General features: G+C 42.1%; 2 protein-coding genes across 5 annotated transcripts in view; both read left to right on the plus strand.

Moving 5' to 3' along the window:
- The first annotated feature begins 243 nt into the window (after positions 1-243).
- Positions 244-15,751, plus strand: ACADL (acyl-CoA dehydrogenase long chain). The gene is made up of 11 exons (XM_083864923.1): positions 244-373; positions 1,794-1,955; positions 4,430-4,567; positions 4,980-5,144; positions 6,029-6,095; positions 7,299-7,463; positions 8,112-8,213; positions 9,471-9,584; positions 11,643-11,770; positions 13,725-13,811; positions 15,098-15,751. The coding sequence occupies exons 1-11, from the start codon at positions 300-302 to the stop codon at positions 15,189-15,191; spliced, it is 1,296 nt and encodes a 431-aa protein (XP_083721049.1). The 5' UTR covers positions 244-299; the 3' UTR covers positions 15,192-15,751.
- A 791-nt stretch (positions 15,752-16,542) lies between these two features.
- KANSL1L (KAT8 regulatory NSL complex subunit 1 like) overlaps positions 16,543-26,358 on the plus strand; it is a 60,635-nt gene continuing 50,819 nt past the window's right edge. For 2 of the 4 annotated variants that reach the window (XR_014590572.1, XM_083865383.1), the window contains exons 1-2: positions 18,915-19,035; positions 22,339-23,456. Coding sequence is in view for 3 of the 4 variants with exons in the window: in XM_083865383.1 (XP_083721509.1) it covers positions 22,369-23,456 (1,088 nt within the window). In the remaining variant the exon portion in view is untranslated. Of the gene's footprint in view, positions 16,752-18,913; positions 19,036-22,338; positions 23,457-26,358 lie in introns of those variants that run through there. The other 2 variants (XM_083865384.1, XM_083865385.1) reach the window with 2 other exon arrangements.

Here is a 26,358-nt window from a genome sequence, read left to right on the forward strand (position 1 = left end):
AGGCTGGTGAGGGCCGCCCTGAGGGGAGGGGAGGGCTCCGGTTCCCGCCATCCCGCCCCGTCCCTCACGCCGGCTGCCACCACACGAGCCGCCTTCAGCCCCTTCGTCCGCCTGTCACCTGTGCTCCCCTGATTTCTCCATTAGAAAATACTAACCATCCTGCCGTTTGGCCACCCTCCCAGCTCAGCAGCCCTCAGTGGGGAGGCGGGGCAGGGGAACTCGGGGCGCGCCCGCGGCGGGGCCGCCCTGTCCTGTCCCGCCCTGTCCTGTCCCGCCCTGTCCTGTCCCTGTCCCGTAAGATGGCGGCGCGGCTGCTCCGCCTGCGCGGCCTCCTGTGCGCCGCCGGCCGCCGGCCCTTCTCCGCCCAGCCCAGGTGAGCGGCGCCGGGGCGGCGGGCACTGACCCCTGAGGGAGGGCGGGCGGGCGGGTGGAGGGGCGCCCCTCGGCTTGGCTTCCCTGAACACCGGCGTGGATGTGCTCGGCTGCCGGCTTGGGGCTGTGTGTGTGTGCGCTGTCCGTTCTGTGTGCAGGTGTGTGTTTGGGGCTGTGGGTGCCTGTGCTCTGTGTTCGTGCAGCGTTATCACTGCGCTGTGTGTGCGGGGCCGTGCCCCCATCGCGGGGACCAGCCGGGGTTTGGGCAGCCCCGGGAGCCCAGCGCATCCATCCCCGTGATCTCCCGACCTTTGCTCCACTTTGCTCGGCGGCAGCGAGTGCCGTGCTGGCAGCCGGGACAGCGGGCGCGACCTTCCCCGCCGGGCCCCGGCCGCCCCCGCCCTCCCGGGCTGCGGGGAGAGCAGGGCGGGGTGGGCCCGCGCCTCCACAGCCTCCCCGCCGGCTCCCAGGACTGTGGCTGAGGGTAAGGGAGCAGCCAGGCCCGGCCCTGTGTGACATGGGAGCCGCAACTGAACAAAAGGTTGGGCTTAAATTAAACTCAGCATCGTCTTAAACAGCTTTAAGAATAAGGTGGAGCTCTTGAGAGAGTCACTGTATGTCTAGCATTGAGAGCATAAAATACTCAACAAACAAATTACCGTATCCCATTTTTTTCCCAAGTATTATTAGAAGTAAATAGAGTCTGTGTTGCTGGGGGATTATCACACTGGCAGTAGCTACATATGGTAGTAAATAAAGACTTTTGCCTTTACAGCAGAGTAAATAAGCATAGGCTCAGCTGTGTTCTGTAGGGCTACACACAGTTGGTGTGCAGAGAAACTGAGAGATTAACAAAATAGTTTAAGGAAAGTGAATGGCTTTTCCATGTACTCAGCTCTGTACTTAAAATTTCTGATGTTTCATGTTAATACAATAAAAGCAAGTCAAAGAAACCAATGCACAAATATGAGAAGTGAATTTTCATTTCAGCCCTAAAGTAGTATGTCCTCCTTGATGTTCCAAACCCCTAAAAAAATGTTATGTCCCCTTCTTTCTTATTTCATAAGTTTACTTCCTTGACTGGTTTCTATTCACCACTATTTCAGTTTTTATTTTTTTTGTTGAAGCATTCTTCTATTTTTACATATATTTTCATTAGGGTAATTTAATTTTTTTAACCTCTATTTGTACTATTATTATTTTTAATTTATTTGAAGTGTTAAGGACAAACCAGCCTTGCTTTACCTCCAGTAATAGTCCAGTGGAGTGCAGTGGATGTTAATTCTTTGTATTTATCATGGGTATCCTTTAGACCTAATGGTGTGCCAGAGTTGGGATGTGAACATGGGAGTTTCCTCCCTTTGAGAAGGGTTAATAGGGTGCCTTTGTCCTAACAGATGAATTAATTTGTCTTTTTTCAGTCCTCAGCAGACAGAACAACATGGCACAAAGCGCCTGGAACCATCTTCTGCCAAAACTTTGACTGATATAGGCATCCGGAGGATCTTCTCATCAGACCATGATATCTTCAGGGAGAGTGCCAGGAAATTCTTTCAGGAGGAAGTGCTGCCTTTTCATGCGGAGTAAGATAACCTCTTAAATGTTTTGGTTTGCCAATATTCATTTTTCCCCAAAAATGCTTTTTGTGGTGTTACTCCAGATACAATGGGCTCTAAAGGTTATTAGTTTTCATGTACAAGCTTTCTATTTCAATTTTACCAAATTAAAACAAACTTGTGAAAGTCATGCGTGAAGGAAAATCACACATAATCAAAATTGAATGCATCCTTTGAGCTCCAGTGTGGGCAATCTGGCATCCTCAGCTTAGGCCCATGAGCAGACAAAATGCAGAGTTGCAGCAAAGTTTCCCTGCCTCCAGGATTAATTGACAGATGTTTCTGGGGCAGAGTTAGGGGACAGTTCAGTTCCCACGCTGTTGGGAAGTAGTCACTGAAAAAGGCTTTGATGGTATGTTACTGTCTCCCTTGAAGTAGATTTTGTAGCTACATGCAAGTACATATAGCATGGTGAGGTGAATTATGTATTACCAATAAACTTGCATGAAACATCTTTGTTTGAATTTCTTTTTTTTTTAATTTCTGTGGAAATATTCTGTACAGAGTAGAAGTGTTGCAATTCCACTGAACTAGAGCTGGAGGATGGTTTTAGCCCTCATTTTAGTCATATCCAATCACATTATAGTGGTGAATGGGAAAGAAATTAGCTCAGGGTATGGTTTTGAACTGAAAGGGTCAAGCTGTAGTAGTGTCTTAAGCAATTTCTAGCTTACTTGACATGAAAACAGCAAAGGATAAAAAGGGCTTATTCTGAAATTGCCCTGCTAGATGGGAGGATCCTGACACAGCTCAAATGTGTATCCACAGACAGCTGAGGTGCCTCAACTGAGTGGGTGAAGCATCATGGCTCTGGGGCAGTAGGAGGCTTGCACCAGCGTTGGTGACAGTTTTGGGTTTTTTTTTTGTTTGGTGTTTTTTTTTTTTTTTTTTTTTTTTTTTTTTTTTATTATTATTATTTTTAATCCTCAAACCACAACCTTATAGTAATATGCTCTCCCACTGTACAGTCATATTCTGTCCATAAAACCAGATATTTTCCCTCATTTTGTGTTGGAAGGACTTCCAGGGCAGGTTTGTGTTCATGCACTGGCTCTGCTTGAGGTTGCTGATGATCCTATTTGCATCTTGCTGACACAATTTCTCAGGGAGGCTGGATCAAGTTGGACTTGTATTCTTGCATCACTTCAGTGGCTGATGAAGCACTCTGTTCTCACACCTCTCAAGTAAACAAGGAGGCTTCAGGCACAGTTTATTCGTTGTCTGGACTGAGGTGAAGAGACAAATGCAGCATACTGGACGCAGCTGTGGATTATTGTGAGGAGGAGAAGCCTTGGTGCTGGGTGAAGTAGAGACAGGAATGTCCTTGAAAGTGGGGATTAGGGGGAGAGCAAAGATGGTTAAAAGAGATTTAAGATTTCCAGTGTAGGAGCAAAAGCTCTGTGAATCAGCTTAAATACTGGCACAGGTTTCCCAGAGAAGCTGTGGCTGCCCCATCACTGGGAGAGGTCAAGGCCAGGCTGGATGGGGCTTGGAGCAGCCTGGGCTGGTGAAAGGTGTCCCTGCTCATGGAAGGGGGTCAGAAATGAATGAGTTTTAAGGTCTCTTCCTATCCAAACCATTCTGTGATTCTACGATTGTGTTTTATATGTAGGCTAAGGTACTTGGTTAACTGTGGGTAAATAGCTGTGGTATAGCTCTACTGCACACAGGTGCCTCAGAGAAATGTTTCTGATATAATCTGTTTGCCATATAATTTTAAAATTGTGGCATTGGAAAAAAAAAGGCCTTAAAAAAAGGAAACCTGGACTGTTAATGGCCATCCAACGTTCCGTTGGGATGGCAAACCCCATGAAGAGGCACTAATTTTCCAAGAAGAGTTGGTTCCTGTGGTGTTAAAGTTTGCAAGCTGTCAGCAGATAAGCCTCAACTATCTATTAACACAAACTTGAAAGTACCTTAAAGCAGTAATTTACCAAGATGCAGACTGGTAAGAAATGCACAGGGACAGACTTTTATACAAAACTGACTAATATGGTATCATTTGGTTCTGATAAAGCATTTTTCGTTGGTAGTTGAGTTGGTAGTTGGAGTTGAAGCCTTTGACTTGAAAGATACTGATGTGTTTTACTCATTTTTTGTGTGGGTAAATTGAATATAAGAGGATAAAGACCTGCCTGTAATTATCCAGATGGCTGGGGCTAAATTGCCTAAATCCCAGTCTGGTGTAAGAGTCATAACAAGTCTTAATGAAATCTTGTCAGTTACACATTGGAAGCAGGAGTTCAAACTTGTTTTACAGTGTCATCTCTGGACTTGAAGATTACAAGCTCTGTGATTAAGCCACTGCTTCTTGGCTTACAGTTGTCTGTGCACCTCCACACTGCCTGTTGGTGTTCCAGTGTGAAGCAGCAGCTGTGGCAGATAAACAGCAGCACGTGGGGAGTTCAGTGAGTGACCCTGGTTTTGTGTTTGTTTTGCAGATGGGAGAAGGATGGCCAGGTGAGCAGGGAGCTCTGGGAAAAAGCTGGACAGCAGGGTCTGCTGGGTGTTGCCATTGCTGAAAAGCATGGAGGCATTGGAGCAGATATTCTCTCTTCAGCCATCGTCTGGGAGGAGCAGTGAGTACTGCATGCTTCAGGAAGAATTTCAATGATCATGTTGTTTGTGACTAGATTTTTTTTCCCCATAAGTTATCCTCATTATGGACTACATTTGCTTACAGAAAATGATGGTATCTTTCCTGTTTACATGTATGTAAATCCCTCCTGTTTTAAGTATCCTGGATCATTGTTTGGGTAACATTGGCTTTGTGACTGGGGGGAAGCTTTTTTTTTTTAGCCTGGTAGGTTATGTACCCATTTGACTATGAAATAAAATTGTATAAATAGTGATAAAAGTGCCAGAAGATCTCTGAGACTTCTGTGTAGTGGGGTTTTCTTCATTATTGGGTCTGTGTTGAAACAGTGCAAATTCAGTGTTCAAGTCTTTGGTAGTACTTTTTTCTGAACCTCTTCCCTCCCTTTTTTTCAGGATGTATGTTAACTGTACAGGCCCAGGGTTCAGCCTTCATTCAGATATAGTCATGCCCTACATTGCAAACTATGGCACTGAGGAACAGATTAAACGCTTTATCCCCCAGATGGTCGCAGGCAAATGCATTGGAGCTATTGCCATGACAGAACCTGGGGCTGGCAGGTAAGCCAAATGCTAAAACACTAGTCTCAACATTATTTGCTGTTTATTTGTCAGTGAAAAACATTCTGAGCCTCCTGGTTAGTTGCTTTACAGACTAGATTATCCTACATTATAGGTAAGACTGGAAAGACCTGTTATAGATTACTTTATTACAACATTTCAAGATAGTAGCTCAGAATCCATTTCTGTATTGTCCCACTGTGGGCAAATACACTTTGTTTTTGTAGTCTGAGTTTATAATTACCAACTTGCTTGTCATGTGAATATACTTACAACATGAAACATGGTCAGCAGGAAGTTGCATACTTTGGTAAAGAAGAATTTGCTTTACTATTAGTTTTTTCTGTAGGACAGAACACCTTGTTTTTCTGTCCTCTGAATCCTTTCAAAGAAATGTCCCTCCTTGCCCATCATATGTCTGGAGTAGACACTGCTAATCTGACCAGTTTCCAAAAGATAGAGGGCACTCAGGAAGTGCAAAACCTGTTGGTGTCATGTTTCTACAAGTGGCAGATGTTGCTCGTGGCTTTTCAGAGTCCTGATCAGGACTGAGCCTGTGAAGAGGATGTGGTTTTATCTGGCATTTGTTGTCTGGGGCAAACTGGTGAAAGAGGATGCTGACCTGCTGATGTCAGTGCTTGTATTTCACCAGCTCCCACAAGCAGAGGTGGGGAAATGGGGCCTCATGCTCCTGTATAGATTTATCATCCTTTTCCACAGCATGCTTGGGGTTTCTGTTACACTCAGCTACGTCTCTCTCTCCATTCACTGAGCCCATGTCTGGATGCTATAAAATCTACCTTATTTTGGACTGGGTAGAATTCAAGGTACAAATTGCAGATTCTTGAATGGTTTTTTGAAGGACCTTTTGAATTTTGTTTTAGTGACTTGCAGGGAGTACGGACATATGCAAAAAAAGATGGAAGTGACTGGATTCTTAATGGGAGTAAGGTAAGTGCACTGACAATACATACTGCTCATAGGCTTTGGGAACTGAGTACATTTAGCTGAATGCAGCAGGATGTGCACCACTCTCAGCATCTCCTCCCAATCATTTTACTTTTTTGTGTTTGGGTTTTTTGTGTGGGTTATGTTGTAGGTGGGGTTTTTTTGTTCCACTTAATTTTTTTATAGGTTTTGAGATATGTCTGTTGTAGGCAATTTACAAACTAATTTATGAGGCGGGCTTGTATACGGGGGTTTTTGTAGCTTTAAAACCAGCCAATTAAAAGGCCTTATTTTCCCTTAAACTGTGAAGGGGAGGGGAAAAAATGTGCTGTGTAGTATGAGCAGTATGGTTCTTAGTACTGATGTTTAACAATAAAATATATACATTACTGCTGTGAAATCTTCTGTGGCCTGACTAAAAACTTGTGTTGCCATAATGCAAGCTGTGGAATCTTTATTCAGGAGCTTGCTGGTCTTCTTATAAAAACACCAAAACAGCTGCCTCAGATGCTCTCACTGTGTTGTCAACCTGTGGCAAAGCAGTTTTTTCACTACTATAATGAAAAAAAAGAAGGCAGGAATAGTGTTGAAGTGGGAGTGTGGGTTCAACAGACTGTTTTTTTGAAAGCTGTGAAATGTCTTGATCTCCTTTTGTACTGCTGCTGATAACACAATATTGATAGAGACTTCTGGTCATAGCAGAATTTCAGTGGGGAGAATGTGTGCAAGCAGATCTGTATCATAGGTGCTAAAAAGGTGCTCATGCCACTCATTTGAAGCCAAACAGGATGGAAAACTTTTTTTTACTGGACTTAAGATGGATCCATTTGACAGGCTCCTGAGTTGTTCTGCAGGATAATAGTAAGCAGTTTTGACAAGAAACCATTGATAGTTCTGAGAGTACTGCCTTACTAATTTCATTTCTAGACAAGAAAACCTCTGTGTTTATTTCATATCTACATTTGATACTGTATTCCTTCTTTACCATGGGACAGACAAAAGAAACAGATCTGTGCATTCTTTAACTTCACACATCTGCCCCACAAAATACTTCTCAAATTAATGTCTGCCTTGTTCCAAAACACTTAATATCATAAGCTTGAACCTTGCCTTTGAAAGTGTCAATGTAATTTTACTTTCTGCTCCTTGGTGATCTCTTCTAACCTCTATCCACCTTGCTTTATTCTGGGTTGTGTTTTTTTGCAGGTGTTCATCACCAATGGTTGGATGAGCGACGTGGTGATCGTGGTTGCAGTCACAGACCGGGAAGCCCGGTCCCCTGCCCACGGGATCAGCCTTTTCCTGGTGGAAAATGGAACAAAAGGTTTCATCAAAGGGCGCAAACTGAACAAGATTGGCCTGAAAGCTCAAGTGAGTTCATACAGCATCTAATGCAACAGACTTGAGGAAAGTCTAAACGCACTTAATGCCTGGCAGCTGCTAAATAAATACAAGGTGGAACTATGGTTCTATTCTAGTAGTTAGACTTCAGAGCACAAACATGCAAGATATGTATCCTGATTTTGCCTGTGGAAGCCTGAAGGACATGATGTGCAAGGAGAGGCTGAGGAAGCTGGATGCATTTACTCTGAAGAAGCCTGGAAGAACAGGATCTTACTGAAGTGTTTAGCTGTAGAGATGGTGGGGCCTGATCCTTCTTTGAGGAGCAGAGTGAAAGGAAGAGAGGCAAAGGAGACAAGTTATGTTAAGGAAAATTCTTAGAGGAGTTATTAGGAAAAAACAGTCCACCAGGAAAGTGATTGGGTACTTGCACAGGGGCTGAGAGAGGTCCTGGAACCTTGATCTTTGGAAAGCTTAACTAGACAAGGCCCTCAGCTGATTGTTTTTCTGGAGCTGCTCTGAGTAGGATGTAAGCTAGATGACTTCTGGAGGATCCTTCCAGGCTAAATCTGGGATTTCACATTAAAGTGCACAACAGCATGAAAATTATAGGGGAAAAATGAGTTTAATGGGATGAGAATGTCAGACTCTCAACTCCTGCATTTCAAATCCTCTTAGGACACAGCAGAGCTGTTTTTTGAAGATGTGAGGTTGCCAGCCAGTGCCTTGCTTGGAAAAGAGAACAAAGGCTTCTACTATCTGATGGCAGAGCTCCCTCAGGTAAAAGGAATGTGAGTGTTTGCTGTCTGCAGGAAGAATACAGAGACAGTTTTTGGCATTTGTCCTGAAGTTCATGTTATTGTGGTGTACTGGATGCCTTTGTAAAACCCCCAGACATTTCTATGGGTTAAGCTCACAGGAGAAGTAGCAACCAGATAGTCTCAAGAGGTCAAAGTTACACAAGTTTACTGGCAAAATATAGAAAATCAAGGAACCTTGACAAAGGATGTGGTGCAACATCCAATTAACATAAAACACTTACCTTAGCATTAACTTAGCCTGTTTAGTTAAACATAGCATAAACTTAGCAACTTTAAACCCATCTGATTTATGTTAACTAAAATGTTCCATGAAAAGAGAATTAGAAGAAAAAAAGGAGAAAGATAGATAGAAAAAACACACATACAACTACCAACTCCTGAGTTCCAGTGAGGATGAGGTTCTAGCTGTTCTAGGTCTTCTGCAAGTAGAAGCATATTAAAGTTACATGGGGCTCTGTTCATATAACAAAGAAATTGTTCAGCTGCCAAAATACCTTGCTAGTTTACAACTCAGTTTATGAATTTATTTTGGAATTTTATTCCATTTTTGGAATTATTTCAGAGGACAAGGAGGCAATGACATTTTTTTAAAATGTGTCTGTGCTTTGTCCAAGCTATGATGTATTTACCTCATTTGGTAGGGATCATGTTTTTAAATTTCATACTGTGAGTAAATGCAAGACCTGATCAAAGGAAATCTTTTACTGCTTTAAATAGATGTGCTCGTGAACAGGTTCAATGCAGTGCATCAGACTGTTTCAATGTTGCCAGAAAAAATTGTTCTGCATTTAGTTTTTCACCATGCAGTGAAGAAGGTAAAACTAAGCAATTTTTGTAGGCTTTTTTTCACCAAGAGTTGTCCTACTGAAATTGTTAAGTATAGTTGTTTAAACTGAGCAGTGGAAGCCAATAATTGAAACAGAATCTGATGTGAATTCTTCAGGTGGTAAGATTCCTGTGGTCAGTCTGTAGCTATTTTTTGAGTCATTGTGATGAAGCATTACATCAGTAAAGACTTAAAAGTGAGCTTTAGACAGCAAGGCATTTGTCCAACTCATTAATTTCAGTAATGCAGTATGTCTGGTTTGATATTTTATGTGACTTCTGCTCCCACTCCCTTAATGAACAACACTGAACATCTGTGTCCTAATTGTGCATCTGATGCAGAGAAACGTAGGACTAACTCAACTGGCTTCTGTAATTTGTGTTTCAAAAGGAAAGACTGCTAATTGCTGATATGGCTCTTGCTGGCTGTGAATTCATGTTTGAAGAAACAAGGAATTATGTGAAGCAGAGAAAAGCTTTTGGGAAGACAATTGCACATTTGCAGGTGAGTTAGAACTGAGCCATTTTTGTACAGATTTGAGTACAGATTCTAGTGTGTGTTTGTTGTACCAGCTGTGTATGTGAAGTAGTGAACAAATGAAAATCACCGGGCTGATTTGAAATGGTTATTTTCAAAGCTTTCACTGTGTGCCTGTTTTTTGCCTCCCATTGTTCATTTTTGAAATGCAAAAATAATAATTCTGTAAGAGCACCAGAAAAGCCTTAATGTATGTATTTTATGACTTGGGTAGGTGACATCCCAGCAGTGCTGCTTCTGAGAGGGAAATAGGAAGCAGGAAATACAGTGGCTCCTTGCTGCTGCTGAAGGACGATTCCCTTGATGATCTTAGGCTTGCATTTTACTGCCTGAATTCCTAATCACAGGGTCCCTCACACCTGCCTGTGTTTGTGTGTGCCTGAAATCCTGGGGGCTGCATGTGCAGGTACCATGTTCCTCTGCACAGTGCAGAAGAATTATTTTGGAGGCTGCTGGAGGAGGGGAGTCCCAGCAGTGACCTTGGTGCCCTGCAGAGGTGCCTCATGAATGCTGTGATGAGATTCCTCGGGCAGCAGCAGTCTGGGTGTTTGTGTGTGACTGCCTGTGGAGCTGTTGAGTCATGTTTTGTGGGCAGAGCTCACTCAAAACTGAGTTTTGGGATGTTTGTGCCCACACTCTTTAGCTGCAGTCATAAAATAGATGGTGCTTTCCACAGGGTTGCTATTCTACAATTCTCCTCTAAATGACATTAACTGTTAGGGCTGAAGGAGGCCAAGCTCCTGCGTGTTTGGTTTATAGGACAGAGTTGACTCCTATGGGCTAAAGATGTTGGCTGCCTCTTTTTTTGATATACTTTTGAAATAATTAACAAAAAAAAAATCCATTTCTACATCTTGAGACTTTGTAAAACTCAAATCTTTAGTTGTGAAGAGCACCAGAACTGAAACTTCTAGAGGCTGGAAAGCTAGGATTTCCTTCAGGAGATCATGATCTTCATCTGTTTTAAAGTTGACTTTCAGGAATCCGTAATTCCAGATGGAATTTAATATGCACACTGTGTGACTGAAACACAAAAGAACTGTATTTTAACTTTTTTAAATGTAGGTAGGGGATGCTTCCTATTTGTAGTAGTTCACTGTGCAGAGATTTCCAAAATAATCTCCTTTTTTAGGCTAGGCCACCAGCAGGTGGACAATAAATTTCATAAAGTATATTATTTTGGCCAAAATAATAGATCTCTGCGTATCTCTTTAATTTCCTTTTTTTGTTGCTGATGACTTGAATGTGCATATTATAAATAATCATTTCCAACTAAAACTCTGCCTTGGGCTACTTCATTTAGTCATACCACATTACAACATTTGAAATTAATTCTTTCCTTGTAGTAGTACACTGGTCCAGTATGTTTATTGTCAAGGGAAGCAAGATTTTTTTTTAATGTATACATTTCTAGAACTGAAATAAAAAAGAACTTTTTTATTACTGGGTGATGTTTTTATCCCCTCCCTGTCAGAATTACAAGAAGGTGGTTGAATGCCTGCCTGCTCTGGTTTTACATGACCTTATCCAATGTGACAGAACTCAGTGCTGAAAAACTTTCTGATAGTCTAAAATGTCTTTTTTTTTTTTTTGCTTCAATCTCTTTGCACGTAGCTTAAACTCTGAAGAATACATATAAAAAGGATTCAATAGATGGTGAAATGTTACTAATTGGGAAAGTTCATGCCTCCACAGAGTGAAAGGACGTTCCCTCACAAGAGGGAGCCGAGACTGACAGAGCACTCTGGGCCTCCTGCCATGTGCTCTCTAGGAATTTGTTTTCCCTTTCTCTTGTGCTTTTTTCCTTAAATTTGTGTTTTGAATTGACCTTGAGAAGTAACTTTGTCTAATAAGACTGGTGCATACATAACTGACTGGAAAGTACAGTGTCTTCTGATGTACAGAGCCAAAGTTTGAAATAGTGATTTGTAGCGATCCTTTTGGGAAAAGCTGCATTTTCTACATTAAGTATTAAACTGCACTATACTTTTTTTCTCTACCCTCTCTACCCACATCCAAAACAAGACAGTACAGCACAAGTTGGCTGAAATAAAAACACAGATTTGTGTGGCCCGAGCTTTTATGGACAACTGTTTGCAGCTCCATGCAGACAAACGCCTGGACTCTGCCACAGCCTCCATGGCAAAGTACTGGTACGTTTTGCTTACAGTCATCTGGAAATGTTACTTGTATGATCTTACCTCTTATTATGTGGTCAACAAAAATCAGTTACATTGAAAACCTGGGTTGGTTAACCAGATCAGTTGCAAAATAAAGGCATACTTTTAAAATAGGCTTCCATTAATAACAAGATCTCTGCTTTACCTTCAAGTAAAAGTGAGTGCTCTATTGGTATCTAGACAAAAATTTACATTTTATTGTTAGCAATTTGTTGTTTGGTGGTTTTTTGTTTTCCTTGGTTTTTTTTTAATGGGATATATTGCTTAGTTTGGGTTTTTTTAAAGCAACATTTGAATATTTGGAGCCAAATTTAAACATATTTGAAGCTCTATGATACTGTTTAGTTAATGTTACTTAACAATAGCTGTTTGGCCTAGCCAGTTCTCAAAGCTATCTGGTTTTGGGAAGAAATAGTTGCCTACAGCTGTTGCTGTAACTGAGACTGAACAGTGCTTTCCTTTATTGTCCAGAACTTCTTCTGCCTCACCATATACTTGGTAGTGTTACATGTTAACTTAGTTTTACCAGAGAAAAACTGGAAACATCTAAGGTAGTGGTACCTGAATTTGTATAGTTTTAGCTTGTTGCAAAAATGGGAGAAAAAATCACATGAGACATGAGCAAAGAAATTTATAGAAGATACTCATGCTTACAGTTTTTAGGCTTTTCAAAGTAAGTATAGAGGAAATGAGCAGAAATATTTACAATGGAAGGAAGAGGTTTGAGTGCTATTCCTGGCAGTGATTGCCTAGAAGTACCAGGTACAGAAGCAGAGGCATTCAGCTTTGAGGAGGAGGAAACAACTAATGCCAGCTGAGATATGCAGACTCACTTGCTCAACAAATTCCCCTAAGCAAGGCTTTTGAAAGTCCCTCCCTTTCACAGCTGTTTACCATCATGATTTATGGTGGATTTCCAATTTCCTCAGTGGTGTCCCTGTGACCTTCCATAAGACTAGGTCTAGAAAATGCTTGCATGTAGAACTGCTTTATTCCCTAATGTATTGGGAGAGTCTCACTGGTTTTGAATTTTCCTTCAAACTTTTTGTATAGACAGTGGCTTGATTAGAGCTTTTTGGATTTTAAAACCTGGTTTTTGCATCTCTTTTATCATATCTAGAGAAAGGTCTGTAGGGTTGTTTTGGTTTGTTTTTTCTTGTGGTGACAGGTTGTGGTACATACCTAAAAGAATTTGAGAATATTTTTAGAAAAGAGTGTTGCAATAACTCACTGCTGCAGAATTACAGTTGATATAATAAAGCGTAAGGATTTAAATGAATGAGGGGATGGTTTGGGAAAAAGGCCATTATTCCAGGAGAAGCAATTGGCTTGTCATTTTCATTTCCTTTGTTGCCACTGAAAGCTGTACACTTAGAAAGTGGTTTTTTTTTTCATGTCTTCCAACTACAGCTTGAGTTTCCAGTACAGTGAGTTTTTTCTTTTTGCTATTAAATCCGTATTTTACAGTTAAGAAATGCTGTTGGAGAATTACAGTATGTTTTAGAATTGAAGGCCATTGTGGAAAAAGCTATTGACAAAGTTTATTGCAGGAAATAAATTATGCCCAGGTGATGAGTATGCTCAAAGAGTATCCTGGTGTGTTGCTAATGACAGTGGTGGGGGCAAGCCTGGTTCATTGTTAATTTCTGACAAAGCTGAGGGATTTGGCAAGGAAAGAGACTGTTTTAACTTGCTTCACAAAGGGATTTTCTTGGCCTGTGAGAAAGGTAAACAAGCCTGTCTTGAAACCTTTCCTTTTCTGAAAGCTGTCACATAAAGGGAACAAACCTTTAATGCATTAAATTGAACAGTATTTATTTCTTACTATATCATGCCATGTTTTTGTCTTGTTGACATATCTCTATCTTTTGTAATGTCTTGCACCATAATGTCCTTCTAAAAGCAGATTTCCTTTTGGCCATTTAAGGTGCTCTGATCTCCAGAACATCATCGCCACTCAGTGTGTACAGATGCACGGAGGATGGGGGTACATGTGGGAGTATCCAATTGCAAAGTAAGTGTAACAGTTCAGATTGTATGATAAAACATTACCAGCAAAGTCAAATGAGACACTTCCTTCCAGCTGTCTGTTGGCTGTTTAGTATTAGTAGTGATTTTACTGTTCCTTTTCTCATCATGTTTAATTGAAAGGGAATCTACTGTACAGATGATGTCTGCAGGAAGGCTTTGTTTGGGTCGTCCAAATAACTTATGAGCTGTTCAGCAATTATTGTCTGCTTTGTTTCTTGTTCTTTTCTTTTCACAAAAGAGAAGCTTTTTTTTAGAATAAAATGTTAATTGAAAAAAAAACAAAGGAAAACTATAAAAGTAGAAATGAGAGGAGCTGCTTCATGTTTTATCTGAAATTAAACGCACATGAGTGAAGAAAACGTTAATTAGATATCACTGAGTATCAGATTGTCAAATCAAGAGCATAACTGGCTACATTCAGCTTTTTTACACCTTTTAAAATGAAAAAGTTAAGAGATTTTTATGTTGAAAAAGGAATTTGCCATTCCCATTTTTTTTCCCTGACTTTATGAATTTAGAGACATTTATGGAGCTTTTATACTTATCCTTGTGTATTATCTGTGAAGTTTGTGTACAGGTCATGTGACACAGTAAGCAGAGATTTTGGGTGCTGTTTTTATTTAAAAAATCAAAAAGGTGGTAATCTGACAATAGCAACAGCAAAACCAGGACTGCTGTGCAGTTTTCATAAGTAAGCTAATTTTTTTAACTGAGTAGGTTTCGATTTTTTAAAAAAATTAAATACCTTGATTATGAAAGGATGCTTTAAAATAACTTGAAGACGTGTTTGGGGTGTCCTTGAACCCCTGCATGTCTGTTTATTATCTCTGTGGTCCAATAATATGTAGACTTCCAGAGAATGCCACATGTCTCCTGGGCTGCTCTCTGTGTGATGAAGCAGAATGAAGGTGGAAAAGCTGTCATCATCCTGTGTGCTGCCATTAGGAACAGGAATTGGGAGTGGAGGAGTAGCAGGTTTATAGGGCTTTATTTTTTTGTTTAATTAGAGGCAATAGTGGAGACTTTACACTATAAACAAGCAGGGAAGGGATACTGACCCAGTTCCTGGTTGGCACACAGCACTCTGGAAAGTTGTAATTTTCTGGGTAGTTGAAGTTTCTCAGAAAACAAGAACTACTTTATAAAGAAGGGTATATTTTGAAAAGAGGGATCTCTAAAGATAAAATGCTCTTTGTTTTTTGATTGTATGTTCATTCTGAGGTGTTGTTTGTAATATTTCCTTCTTTTGTTCTTTTTTTTTTCCCTCAGAGCTTTTGTGGATGCCCGTGTTCAGCCAATCTATGGTGGCACTAATGAAATAATGAAGGAACTTATTGCTAGAGACATTGTCAGTGACAAGTAGGGCAGATGCTCACTACTTCAGAGTCTTGCAGAATCCTTTTCTATATTAATAAATGGCATTAAATCAGACATCAGAATGTAAGTAAAATAAATGTGCTGTATTATGTTCTTCAAAGGAAGAGACACTTAAAGTACATGTTAGTAATAAGTGTGCTCACATGCAGGATATATAATATTTAATGAACTTAAAATTTAAATGTCTGTACAACACAGAGTAGTTCTCTGGGTGTTGAGAGTTGTGGTAGTAAAAGGCAATTTTATGTCTAGAATGTTGGGTAGCTTGGTCTTTCAGACTTGAGCCCATTGTGTTCAGTCCAAACCTGATTTTCAGAATCAAATCTCGAGAGAAACCATATTCTTAACAAGATTAAATATTAATATAACTTTGAATGTGTATTTCCCCTTGAGAAGCAGAACTTGACACTTGCTGTTGTTGCCGTACACCTGCTCGCTGCCTGGCAGCCGCCTGCTGTGCAGCTGACCTCTATGTTTACATCTAACCCAGAATGCCTTATTTTAATTACTTTGGTCAAATAACCATAATAAAGCATTTCTATGCAATCTCCTGCTCGTCTGCGGTTACTTCAAAGGCCGCGGGGAAACGGGACTTCTTCCTCCATGCCCTCAGGGCGCTGAGGGGGGAGTTCGGAGGGGGGGAATGCGATGCAGGTGAACTTGAGGGCTGTTTATTGGCGACAGTCACTTGGAACGTGTGTGTGTGTGAGGGTTTTGAGCTCTTTTAAGCGTGCCGGGCGCTGCGGGGCGAGCCTGTCCGGAGCGGGAAGCGGCGGCGCGCCCTCCTCTCCCTCACGGCCCCGGCGCGCGGGCGGAGCAAGGGCAGGGCGCTGTCCTCGCGTCAGGCGGGGCCCCGCCAATGGCGGCCGGCCACGCCCCCGGCCCGAGCCACGCCCCCCGGCGCCCCGGATTGGCCGCGCTCCTCCCCCTGAGGAGCGGGAGAGGCCCCGCCCCGCCGCGCTGCGCTTTAGCTGGGCGCGGACTCTTCAAGAGCGGCAGTGCGAGCGCTGGCGGGCGGCGCGCCGCGCGGGCTTGAGGCGGCGGCGGCGGCGCCGGCGCCGCTGCGGAGAACCCGCCGGACGCGGAGGCAAGCGCGGGGCGCGGCGCGGCCGGGCGCCGTGAGGCGGCGGGGGCGCAGAGGGGCCGGGCGGCGGTTGGTTCCCGCGGCGGGAGCGGCGGCTGCGCATGTGCGGGGTGGGGGCGGGGCGGGGGTAACGGTCCGTGCGCGCGGCGGGGCGGGGCCGGCGGCCCTGAGGCGGGGGCGGGACCCGCGCGCGGGCGGGGGCGGGGCCTCTCCGCGCCCGCCCCGCGCGTCCCGCCCGGGATTTAAAGGCCGGATGGAAACTCCCCTCCGGTAATCGGCGTGTGCCCACCGCCGCGTGTGCCGATGCCTCGGGGCCACCCTGAGCCTCCCCAGACTTGGGATGGAGTAGTTGGCAAAGCTCTGCGGAGCACCTCAGATCCTGGTCCCCCCGCCTGCCTTGGGAGTTACCCCTGAGCTGGTCTTTCCATCCACTTTTTACAAGCTTCCTGCTTGCAAAATGAGGTATCTCTCCTCCCGTAAATGTAGTAGTGACTGAGGTATTCTGTACCTACCCCTCTCTAATGAGTAGCAAATTAAAAATGGGAATTTTCAATTTCCGATTTGCAGTGTGAGCCAAATCAATAAAAAATCCAAATTATTAAAGTACACCTTTTGTCAAAGGGTAACTACTTCCTTTTTGTGCTTATTTTAATAAAAAGGAAATGCTAAAAATTACCCTGGATAGAGCCTGATGGATGTACCAGCTCAGAAAGCAGTCTGTGTGCCTCCTGCTGTATTATTGTTCCATGGTTTTAAACCTGGGGAATGTTCTGGGGAGCTCAAACTCCAGTCGTGTCATTTAGTGTCTTAAGGGCTGAGTGGGTCTCATTTAAGACCGGGTTTTATAGCCCTCTCTTCAAAGGGTGAAATCTACAAGTATCACTGAAATGTTGATAGGGAGTTTACAATGAAAGGTATTGTAGATATTTATGTTAGAGACATGTGTATGACTTACTTACAGAGGCACCTGTTGTACTACAAAAGACATTTAACATATATTAAAAATTGCTAAAGTTGTTGCTTTGCAAATATTCTGTTATAGACTGAACAAGAATTAGTTGATAGTGTGGTAGTAAACTCAGAAGTTCTATCGATTCTCTGTTCAGAAGCAGATCTGAACAAGGAGGAAAACAAACCTGTTCAGAGATTTTAGTGAGTCATGGATTTATCATAAATTAATACCAATGAGTTCCACCTTCAAGTGCCTCCTTTCTGATGTTTTTTTATGACTGAACCTTTGGGTGGTCTGTCTTAAATGGAGATCCCTTAGTGTTCAGGGAGTCTTTTTGGGGGGAGAGGTGTTGTGCTGCTTTTTGGTGTTGTTTTTTTTTTTTTCCAAGTAGGAGGAATTTGTGTTTGTATCTTCTGGGGTGTACAAAACACTGGATTGCAGTTTTGTCTGGATAATTGTGCCTGCACAGTCAGTGCTGCTGAGCGTGGAGACTCCCCACATAATCCTGTTTGGGTTTATAGGGGTTTTTTTCCAATCTATTAATAGAACAAAATACTAGAATGCTGCTTAAATAAACATCATGAGTAACTGGTCTGCTTTTGAAGTGAAAACAAAAGCTGCCTACTGAAATTATTTTTTTTCCACTCTTAAAAGCTGTTCCCAGGTGTGTTAAATATGGACTTGTTTCCTTTCTCTTTCACACTGCTAACCAGGACATGCCCAGCGGGACCAATATCTGTTTTATGGCTGTTGCTGCAGATATTCCGTGAGAAAACACAGACTATGCTGTTGAGCCATTCCTGCTATTCTTAGCCATCCCTGTGATCCTGTAGGTTTGCTGAGCCCCGGGAGCAGCAGTAAAGCCTGAGGGATCCCCCCCGGCAGGGAAGGCTCACAGGAGCTGCCCTGGGCAGGCCCCGTGTGCTGCACCGAGCTGAGGCAGTGCCGCAGTAGGGCCTCTCTGCCAGAGCACTTTATTTTTGTCCACTCATTATCAGGAGGAGCTGGGGATTACAGGACAAACTGCACAGGGCTGTAGGAAACCGGGTTTTGGCAGTTGTGTTGCAATTCCCTTTTGTAGCTGCCCTCTGTTCTGCAGGTTGTCTCTAAGAGGCCTTAAAACAGGTTGAAATGCAGTATTTTTGAGCATTCTTGCTGAGATTAATTTTGGGTGTTTCACTAGAGGCTGTCTGCTGTCAGGGACTTTGCTTTGCTCTTGAAATGCCACCTAGGCAAGGAATAAACAGTGGAAGTTGGCTTGTCTGAAACACTGTTAATCTGTGAATAAAATGGAAACAGCCATATTATTTGAAATGTTGTTTGTAGGGTTCTGAGTTTCAAAAGTAAAAGAAATAATAAGCATAAAAATCTCCTCCTTGTCTCAAGGAATCTCATTAGTAAGAAGAAAATTTCAGGTGTTTGTGATGAGTAAAGATTACTCAATTTACAAGGAAGGAAGGCTGCTACAGAGAAGCCTTAAAAAGTCTTAAAAAGTGGAGTTTTATTGTCATTGGAAACGAAAAGATCACAAACAAAAAAAAATCCACTAGTGGACAAAGCAATCCTCCCCCCAAGCAAAAATCCCCCAGAACATTGTCTGCAGTGTTGTGTAACCAAAGTGATAGTGTTATGCAAGGGGGAGAAGAGTCAAAAAGTGAAAGGATTGTAAACAAAAGCTGGGAAGGGAGGGAGTGCCACCCTGTGTGCTGGGTTTTGTTGTGTTTCTTTTAATAGGGTGCTGCTAATCACCAACATGAAGACACTAGCTTCAGGATTTCGGCACATTGTGTTGAGGTAAACCTGGCAGGGAAAGGGTATAAGGAGGAAGTGTCGAGGGAGGAGGAAGAAATCAGCAGAGGCAGAGGAGCAGGATCACTGGGGGATTAGGAACCTGTAGCTGCAGTGGTGGAAGGGAGCAGGGCGCAGGTCGGGCTGTGGTAAACTGCAATTCCCAGCTGTGTCCTCCAGGGTCATCGAGGCATTAGGGGAGGATAAGCATAAAGTCACTTTAAACATTGATTTAAAGTTGCTTTACTGTGTATATCTGGCACTTGTTTCTTCCCTTCCCCAGTACTTATTTAGTGTCAGTTTTTCTTTTTACAGTACTTCTTAGTCTTTCAGGTGGAGTATTTATTCAGCAGATGAAAAGCAAACTGTTTGACAGTTTAGCAGACTTTCAGCTGTTCCGGTTTTGAAACCTCAAGTAATACACAATGCAAAAAAATAAAAAATCTGTGAAATGATTTACCTATGACAAAAAAGCTTTTCCCAGAATTAAAGTACTCTTCCAGTATACCATTTTGCAGTACTTGTCTTCCCTCCTTTGCCTTTATTTCTTTCCCCCCTTGAAGATAGTAGGTTTTGCTCTGGAAACTCACTTCCAGTGTGGGTGGAATGAAATAATTTTTGCAGCTTTCTGCCAAAATTAAATAAAATGCATAAAATTGTAAATTGTATAACTTTTTGTCAAGCCAAGTGCTTGTACTAAAATTTGTTTATAATTTTTTTGCAGCTGATACTTTGTTTTGCTTCTGTACCTATGATATATTCTTTTGTGTGTGAACTTGTTGGAGAAATGCCAAGGGCTGGACACTGTGGCAGTACCAGCTTTTATGAGTTATTTTTGATGTTACTGTAGTGAGGTGAGCACACCTGAGTGTCTCATACTGTCTTCAGGGCAGAAACTTTGTATGAAATTTCCAAGTTGCTGGTTAAGGGGTTGAGTGATTTCCCTCTTCAAAAACATTTTACTTATTTTTTAGCTACATTTAAAGTTACTACTTAAAGTAGTTTAAGCATACTTGGTCACGCACTGTAAATTAGCTAGTGATTTGTCAATACTGTTTAGTTCAATGTTTGTCTTCCATGTGAGGGTATTTTGATTTCTTCCCCTCTTTCCCTTAAAAGAATTGAAAAGAAGTCCCCGCTATGGAAAAAAAAAAATGGAAATGGTATTCATTGTGATTCTGGAAATTTGAAACTGTACCAAAAGGGAATGTGGTGTTTGAGGGAATGTGATGGAGTTAAAACACAGCACTGTAAAGTTTTGTGCTGCTAGTTCTTTGAATAACCTCCATCTTCACACAGGTGTGTGACCCACATTTCCAAACTACTTTTTTTGCCTGAACAGCTGCACTGTGTGTGGATGTTTCCTGGGTCTCAGGAGTAGCAACCTATGCCTGTTAAAGCACTCAGACTAAGGGAGGTGGATGCTAAAGCTGGAACAGTTACAAGTACATTGCTAGGTGTGTGTAGATACCAGGCTGATGGTGCTCTCCTTGGAATTCTCAGGAAGAGGTCAGACACAGGGACTCCTAAGCTGACATTAACCCCACAGAGGAGCTGTTCAGTTCTCTCTGTGTTTTAGCCATGCACAATTGCTCTGACTTGCTCTAGTTATTTGGCGTTGTGCTAGGGGCATTGGTGTCTGAATTCATGCTCCTTTGGATTTACAAATTCATAGGCCTGCTAGCTTTTACAAGAGGAGAGACAGCCAGGTGCTGAGAGCATTGCTGAGTCACCAGAGCCTTTGGGATTTGGGGCTCCAGTTCCCAACAGTGCATTTCCCTGTCTTATCCTAGAATGGGCTTCTTCCTCAACAGCTGTCCACTGGGAGGGCTTTGTGCTGAGCTCCTCTTTAGGCTGAACTGATTGGCTTATTTATAAAGGTTAAAATCCTGAGGATTTTAATGGTATCATTTATGATTAGCAATAGGACCACCAAACCTGGTCCCAGTGATGTTAGGAGGGTGATGTATGGAGGTGAAAACCCTAGAGATGAAGTACACATGATGGAGCAATGAAAGGTGAATAAAGCGTAACAGAGAATGGTAAGGCAGTACTGGAGCATGTGGCTCTCTATGTTTTGAGGGTTAAAGAGCAAGTATCCAAACTGGTATTTCTCAGTTCCCTAGGTTTCCACATCTCACTTTAATGTTTGCACCTTCAATGTAAAAAAGAAACTGTAGTTATAAACAAGCTAAGGCTTCAGACAGATCTTTTCTTAAGATCCATATGTGGCAGCCTCAGAATCATTGACCCCTTATGGGATGTGTGCACTGAAAATTGCTGAGCTAGGCAGTTGCTGTGGAGATCAGGGAAACTGGAGACATTAAAAGGAGGGCAGTGCAAGTGCTGCTCTACTAGTGCACGGTTCAGCAGCATTTACTGTGGCATTTCTGTGCTGCACTCACTTTTCCTACTGCTCTTTTATGGTTTCTGGTTTTGTCTCTAGCTTCTAAATGAACAGCTCACAGGAACTTATCTTTTGGGCTTCTGCAGGCCATTTTCAATTAAATTGGGTTTATTTAAGCATCTTCTAAACAAAGCCGTAAGCACTGTGCAAGTGATTGCTGCATGGAATAGATACAGTGGCTTGGCAGCATAGCTGTGGATAAGAAGGGGTGAAGGTTGACATTGGTCTTTTGATCCCAAAGTCTGGGAACCCTTTGTTAATTGTCAAGCCACAAGCTAAAGGATTTGTCAAAGAGAACTGTCTTTTCTCAGTTTGTTATGAAAAATAATCTGTATGTATTAGGCAGACAGTGCCTGATGAATAAAGGGTGGTATACAAAGGCACAGGAAAGAATTCTTTTTTGGTAGGAAACTTCAGAATTTTCTGTTTTGAAAGCATTAGCCTTGCTGATTGGTTTCTAATGTGTATTTATAAGAATATATAATAATTAATCAAATAGTTGCTTTATATAGACTTACAGTAAATATGTTTCTCGCAATAGTGCCAGTGACATTGCTCAAGGTCATGTTTTTCAGCTTGGGCAAGGTTAGATGACAGACCTGAACTTTTTGGGTCTTGTTTCTCAGACTGATAGAATCAAAAATGAAATGAGGTATGAACAGTTATTCCCCTGAGACGTAAAGGCTTTCATTGCACATGGAACAGCCTCTGAATGAAATAAAGAAAAAACAGAAAGAGTGTTCTTGTTTGACTTGGGAGGCAACATAGTCTGTATTCTGTAGATAATGTCCTTTTTATGGAATTTTTGAATTGCATTGAAAGAATGAAATGTCTAACAGAGTTGTTGTATTTGTACTGTGTCACAAAAATGAGAAAATTTACATGGCCCATGTTATTTTCAGGTTTGCTGTAAACTACCTACCATAGCTATAATGACACCAGCCCTCAGAGAGGCAACAACAAAAGGTCATGGTATCCACTTGTCACCTTCTTTGTCCTCTAGAGCTATGGAGTCTGATACAGCTTTGTGCATGGAAAATTCCAGAGCAGTGGAAGAGAAGATAAAAGAGGACTCCATCGCACAGATTACTTGCTCAGTCCTGGGGTTCCCCACTGCTGAGCCCAACCTCAGGAATGATATCTTCAGTGTGCAGCATTTTGGTTCCCCACCATCCTCCAAGTGCTATCAGTCTGTTTTGTTAATGAGTACAAATTCTGCTTTTAGCAACAAAACTGGTAAGCAGATGAAAGCAGGAGAGCCTGGCTGCTCCAAGATGAGAAAGCCATTACATAATGGTGCTGACACGTCATTTGGTCCTATTTGTCGTTCAGAACCTGAGCAACAGGTCAAAGGGGCAGCCTTTCCAGAGACCACCTCTCCAAACTTGGCAGCAATGCAGAGACTTTCAGGGTCAAGTGTAACTGAATCCAGTAACACAGAAGAAATGCAACTTTTAAATGGTAAATGGTACAAGAAGAATGGGGTTTTGGGTAGGGCTTTGGAAGTCTGCACTGAAGCAATGAAAGGGGATTTATTGCACCAAATTCTTCAAGGGCCTTCAGAAGGGATTTCGAGCTGCCCCCAGGAGGAGGTGTGTGCTCGCTTGCTCCAGTGTGTCACTAAGCAACAAATGGAAATCAGTCGCGCCAAAAGAACTCAGAAGCGTTTACAAATGCTCCTGGCAAAGCACGTTATCAAACACTGTGATCAGCAGCTGAAATGCTTTGTGAAACATCAGCTTCAGAGGATGAAGGTTTTCCATGAGCCAGCTAGGTTTCTGAGCAATAGCTCCCTCAGATGCACTGAAGGTTGGCCAGAAAACAGCACAACTACTTCGGAGAGTAGTTTGGGTGTGGATGTACAGAACGGAGTTGGCGTCGCGCCGGGCGAAATCCGTGGCTTTGCACTTTCCACTGGAGGGCTGCTGTCCCGCGTGGAGAAGGACCTGGACTCTGATGCAACATGTAGCAGCTCAGATGACGATGGTGAGGAACAGACTCTAAGAACAACTGTGGAAGCGTAAGTGTTAAATTCCTGCTTAGACTTATGTGCTTCTTACTTATAAATCGGGATGGAAAGGTCTAGACCTGCAGATTCCATCTTGTGTGAGTAACTTGCTCAATAGGTAGTCTTGCTGAAATCAGCAAGGCTGGCAGTGTGAACTAGCTTTGGCAAAAAGTAAGAACTTCTAGTTAATGCATTTAAGGAGTAGTTGCTTTACTAGATTGCAGAGAACTAGAGTTTGTACTGCACTCTGTCAGTTTGCATTACATCAATACTGCTAATACTCAAATGGTGCTGTAAATGATAGCTGTAAATACTTGGGGTCAGAATGAAAATAATTTTACTTTTACTCTGGAGTTATTAAGAGTTAGTCAGTATTAGGATCTTGAAATCCACTATGTTGTGATAAAGAGTAAAAATTAAAAATGATCATCTGATGCAGGTATCAAGCCATCCGGAATTTGGTGGTTGGTATATTGGAAAAGTTTGGTTCTTTAACTTCTACTTCTAAAAATATGAATTTACTTACTGAAGTCACTCTGCAACTATGAATGTAACTAGCAATGGTGTTTTTCTGCTGCTGCTATCTTTTTCAAGAAAACCTAGAGGGAAATTCATTAACTAGTAGTGTCTTAAGTTGGCAGGAATCCTGTCACTACAAATTACTATGGCTTTGAAAATCAGTGGTGAGTAAGAGTAAATAGTAAAATTGCTCTCTGATAATGGTACAACCTTTTTTCTTTTTGTTTTTACCTCTCCCTTGCTATACTGTTAACACAATCTCTTCAGTCAAGAAATTTTAGGAGGCGGTGAATGGACAGCTGCTTTCCTGTTCCCAAAGCTGGAGAGATGAGCATGTCCTAAGGTTTATTGGGGTATAATAGTCAGGGCTGTGATACACAGAACAGAGCTGCACACAAATGCAGCACCTTGGTAGGAGCTTCATGGCACCCACATTTCTCATGGGCTCCTAAAGACAGGACAGGGTTTGTGTTTACTGGTCTTATACCCTTTGCTGTGAGAGTGTGTCTAGAAAAAGAAAATTAAAAATACTCAAAAACACTTACTTCCCATTCTGCTTCCTGAAAAGCGTAATGCTCAGAAGAAATCAAGTAAGCTTCTGAAACTGGAAGAGCTTTGCCCTATTACGTGTTTACAGCTTCAGTCCAGCGAGGCTGTATCAAATCTCTGCTGTTATCTCTAAGCTCTGTAGGTCTGAAAAACAGAGGAGAAAAGGTTTTCATTTTCTTTTATGCATTGTCAGGATGGTAAATACTGTGCTGAAGTCCAGCCAAAGCATGATGACTTGTCAACTAAATTAGGAACACCTTCAATATTTGAGTTTGCAAAATAATTATTCTTTTGAAATATTTTAATAAAAAACATCATTTGGGCTCTCCCCAGCACAGGAGAATCCATGTTCTTCTCCTAACTGATATACTTGAACTTCTGAGTAGTAGCTCTGCCTCTAGGATTCTTATCTTGTGATTGCATGAACTGAAAAAGAAAACTCTTAAGAAATTCTCGATTCTTGAACAGTAGTGGATAATGTAAAACTTGAACCAAAGTTTTGTGTGATAGTTTTCTTTTTTCTTCCTGCCAGGGACACTTGAATTTCTAATTCTCCTGCCAGTCCATTACCTTTTTTCCTTCTTATGGCTTTTGGTAGTTATCTTTCCACTTAAGGCTTACTCAGTTAACTTTGTTGCACTGATGAAAAAATCCACAGAGGATTATTAAGTGCAAACCCATTACCTTTGGCTCAGGAAATCCCCGAGCTGCTATTGCTGGCAGCTGAGGGAATGTTGGGGGAAGCTGCTCCCTCCATGCCTGCGCTGTTGTAACACTGTTATCTCATCTATGGCTAAGGGGCAGGAGAACCGGGTAAGATGATCTGTAGTCTGACTCAGTGTGGCCCTTTATTTTGGGTTGTTTATTCTTCTCCCTTTTTTTATGTTCTTTACTGGTGAGCAGTTGTTCAGCAGTGGCGCCCTTGCGACATTGGCAGGGAAAGAATCACTGGCATTTGGGGTGTGCTGCTGGGCCAGCAAGCTCAGAGTTTAAGTGCTGCCTGATTTAAGCTAAAGACTTGTCTGTGTGCCTCGGCTGAGGCAATGCTTGAATTAACACAGCAGTGAGGACAGGCTCTCTCTTATTTGGGTTTATCGTTATCTTCAGCTCAGAATGTTTTTCTTCATTTCTCCAACCTTCCTAAGATTTGCCTTTGTGGCTAAAATGCTGTCCCTTCTTCTTCTGGGTAGCAGAGGTAAATCAGTTATTCACCAGTTCAGGTGGTGAGATTTGCTGTTTCCTGAGCCTTGCCACTTTCAGGCCCTCTGGATTGCCTTTCCTCTGGACAAAAGAAACTAAGTTAATACCCATTTTTATTTCTGCTGAGTGGATTTACGTGCTTTGAATTGCCTTTCTTTTCTTGGGAACTGGCCTAAAGTGCTTTCCAGAAATAATGGGATCCTGTAGGTGAGACAGTATTAATTTCCTCACCTGTGTGGAAATTTTAATTTTTTCATAATGAGGGCTTTTACTCTGAATCCCTCCGTGATGTTTTTCACAAAACTGTAGATACTATAAGGTTCAATGTATGATAATGTAGTGATGAATAGAAGGAATGTTTTGGTTTTGCCCACATCTCAGTATACTGATTGCATTTAACTTAAGGGTATAATCACGCTGGTAACTGATCATTTGTGACTGTGTGGTTTTCACTCTTTTTGTGGCGGGAGGAGGTATCAATCCAATGTGCAGGGCAAGAAGGAATCTGCAGTTACCGTTTTTACCTGAGAACAGTCTGTTTCCCATCAGGAGGGAGAAGTTGATTCCAGCTCCAATTCCTTGTGCTAGTTAAAAAACCTGGAGTTATTTTTAGCATTTTGAACCTGTTCATTCTCATTATCTTGAA

The sequence above is a fragment of the Zosterops lateralis genome (genome assembly GCF_965231275.1).
Source record: "Zosterops lateralis genome assembly, chromosome: 7".
NCBI classification, from domain to species: domain Eukaryota; kingdom Metazoa; phylum Chordata; class Aves; order Passeriformes; family Zosteropidae; genus Zosterops; species Zosterops lateralis.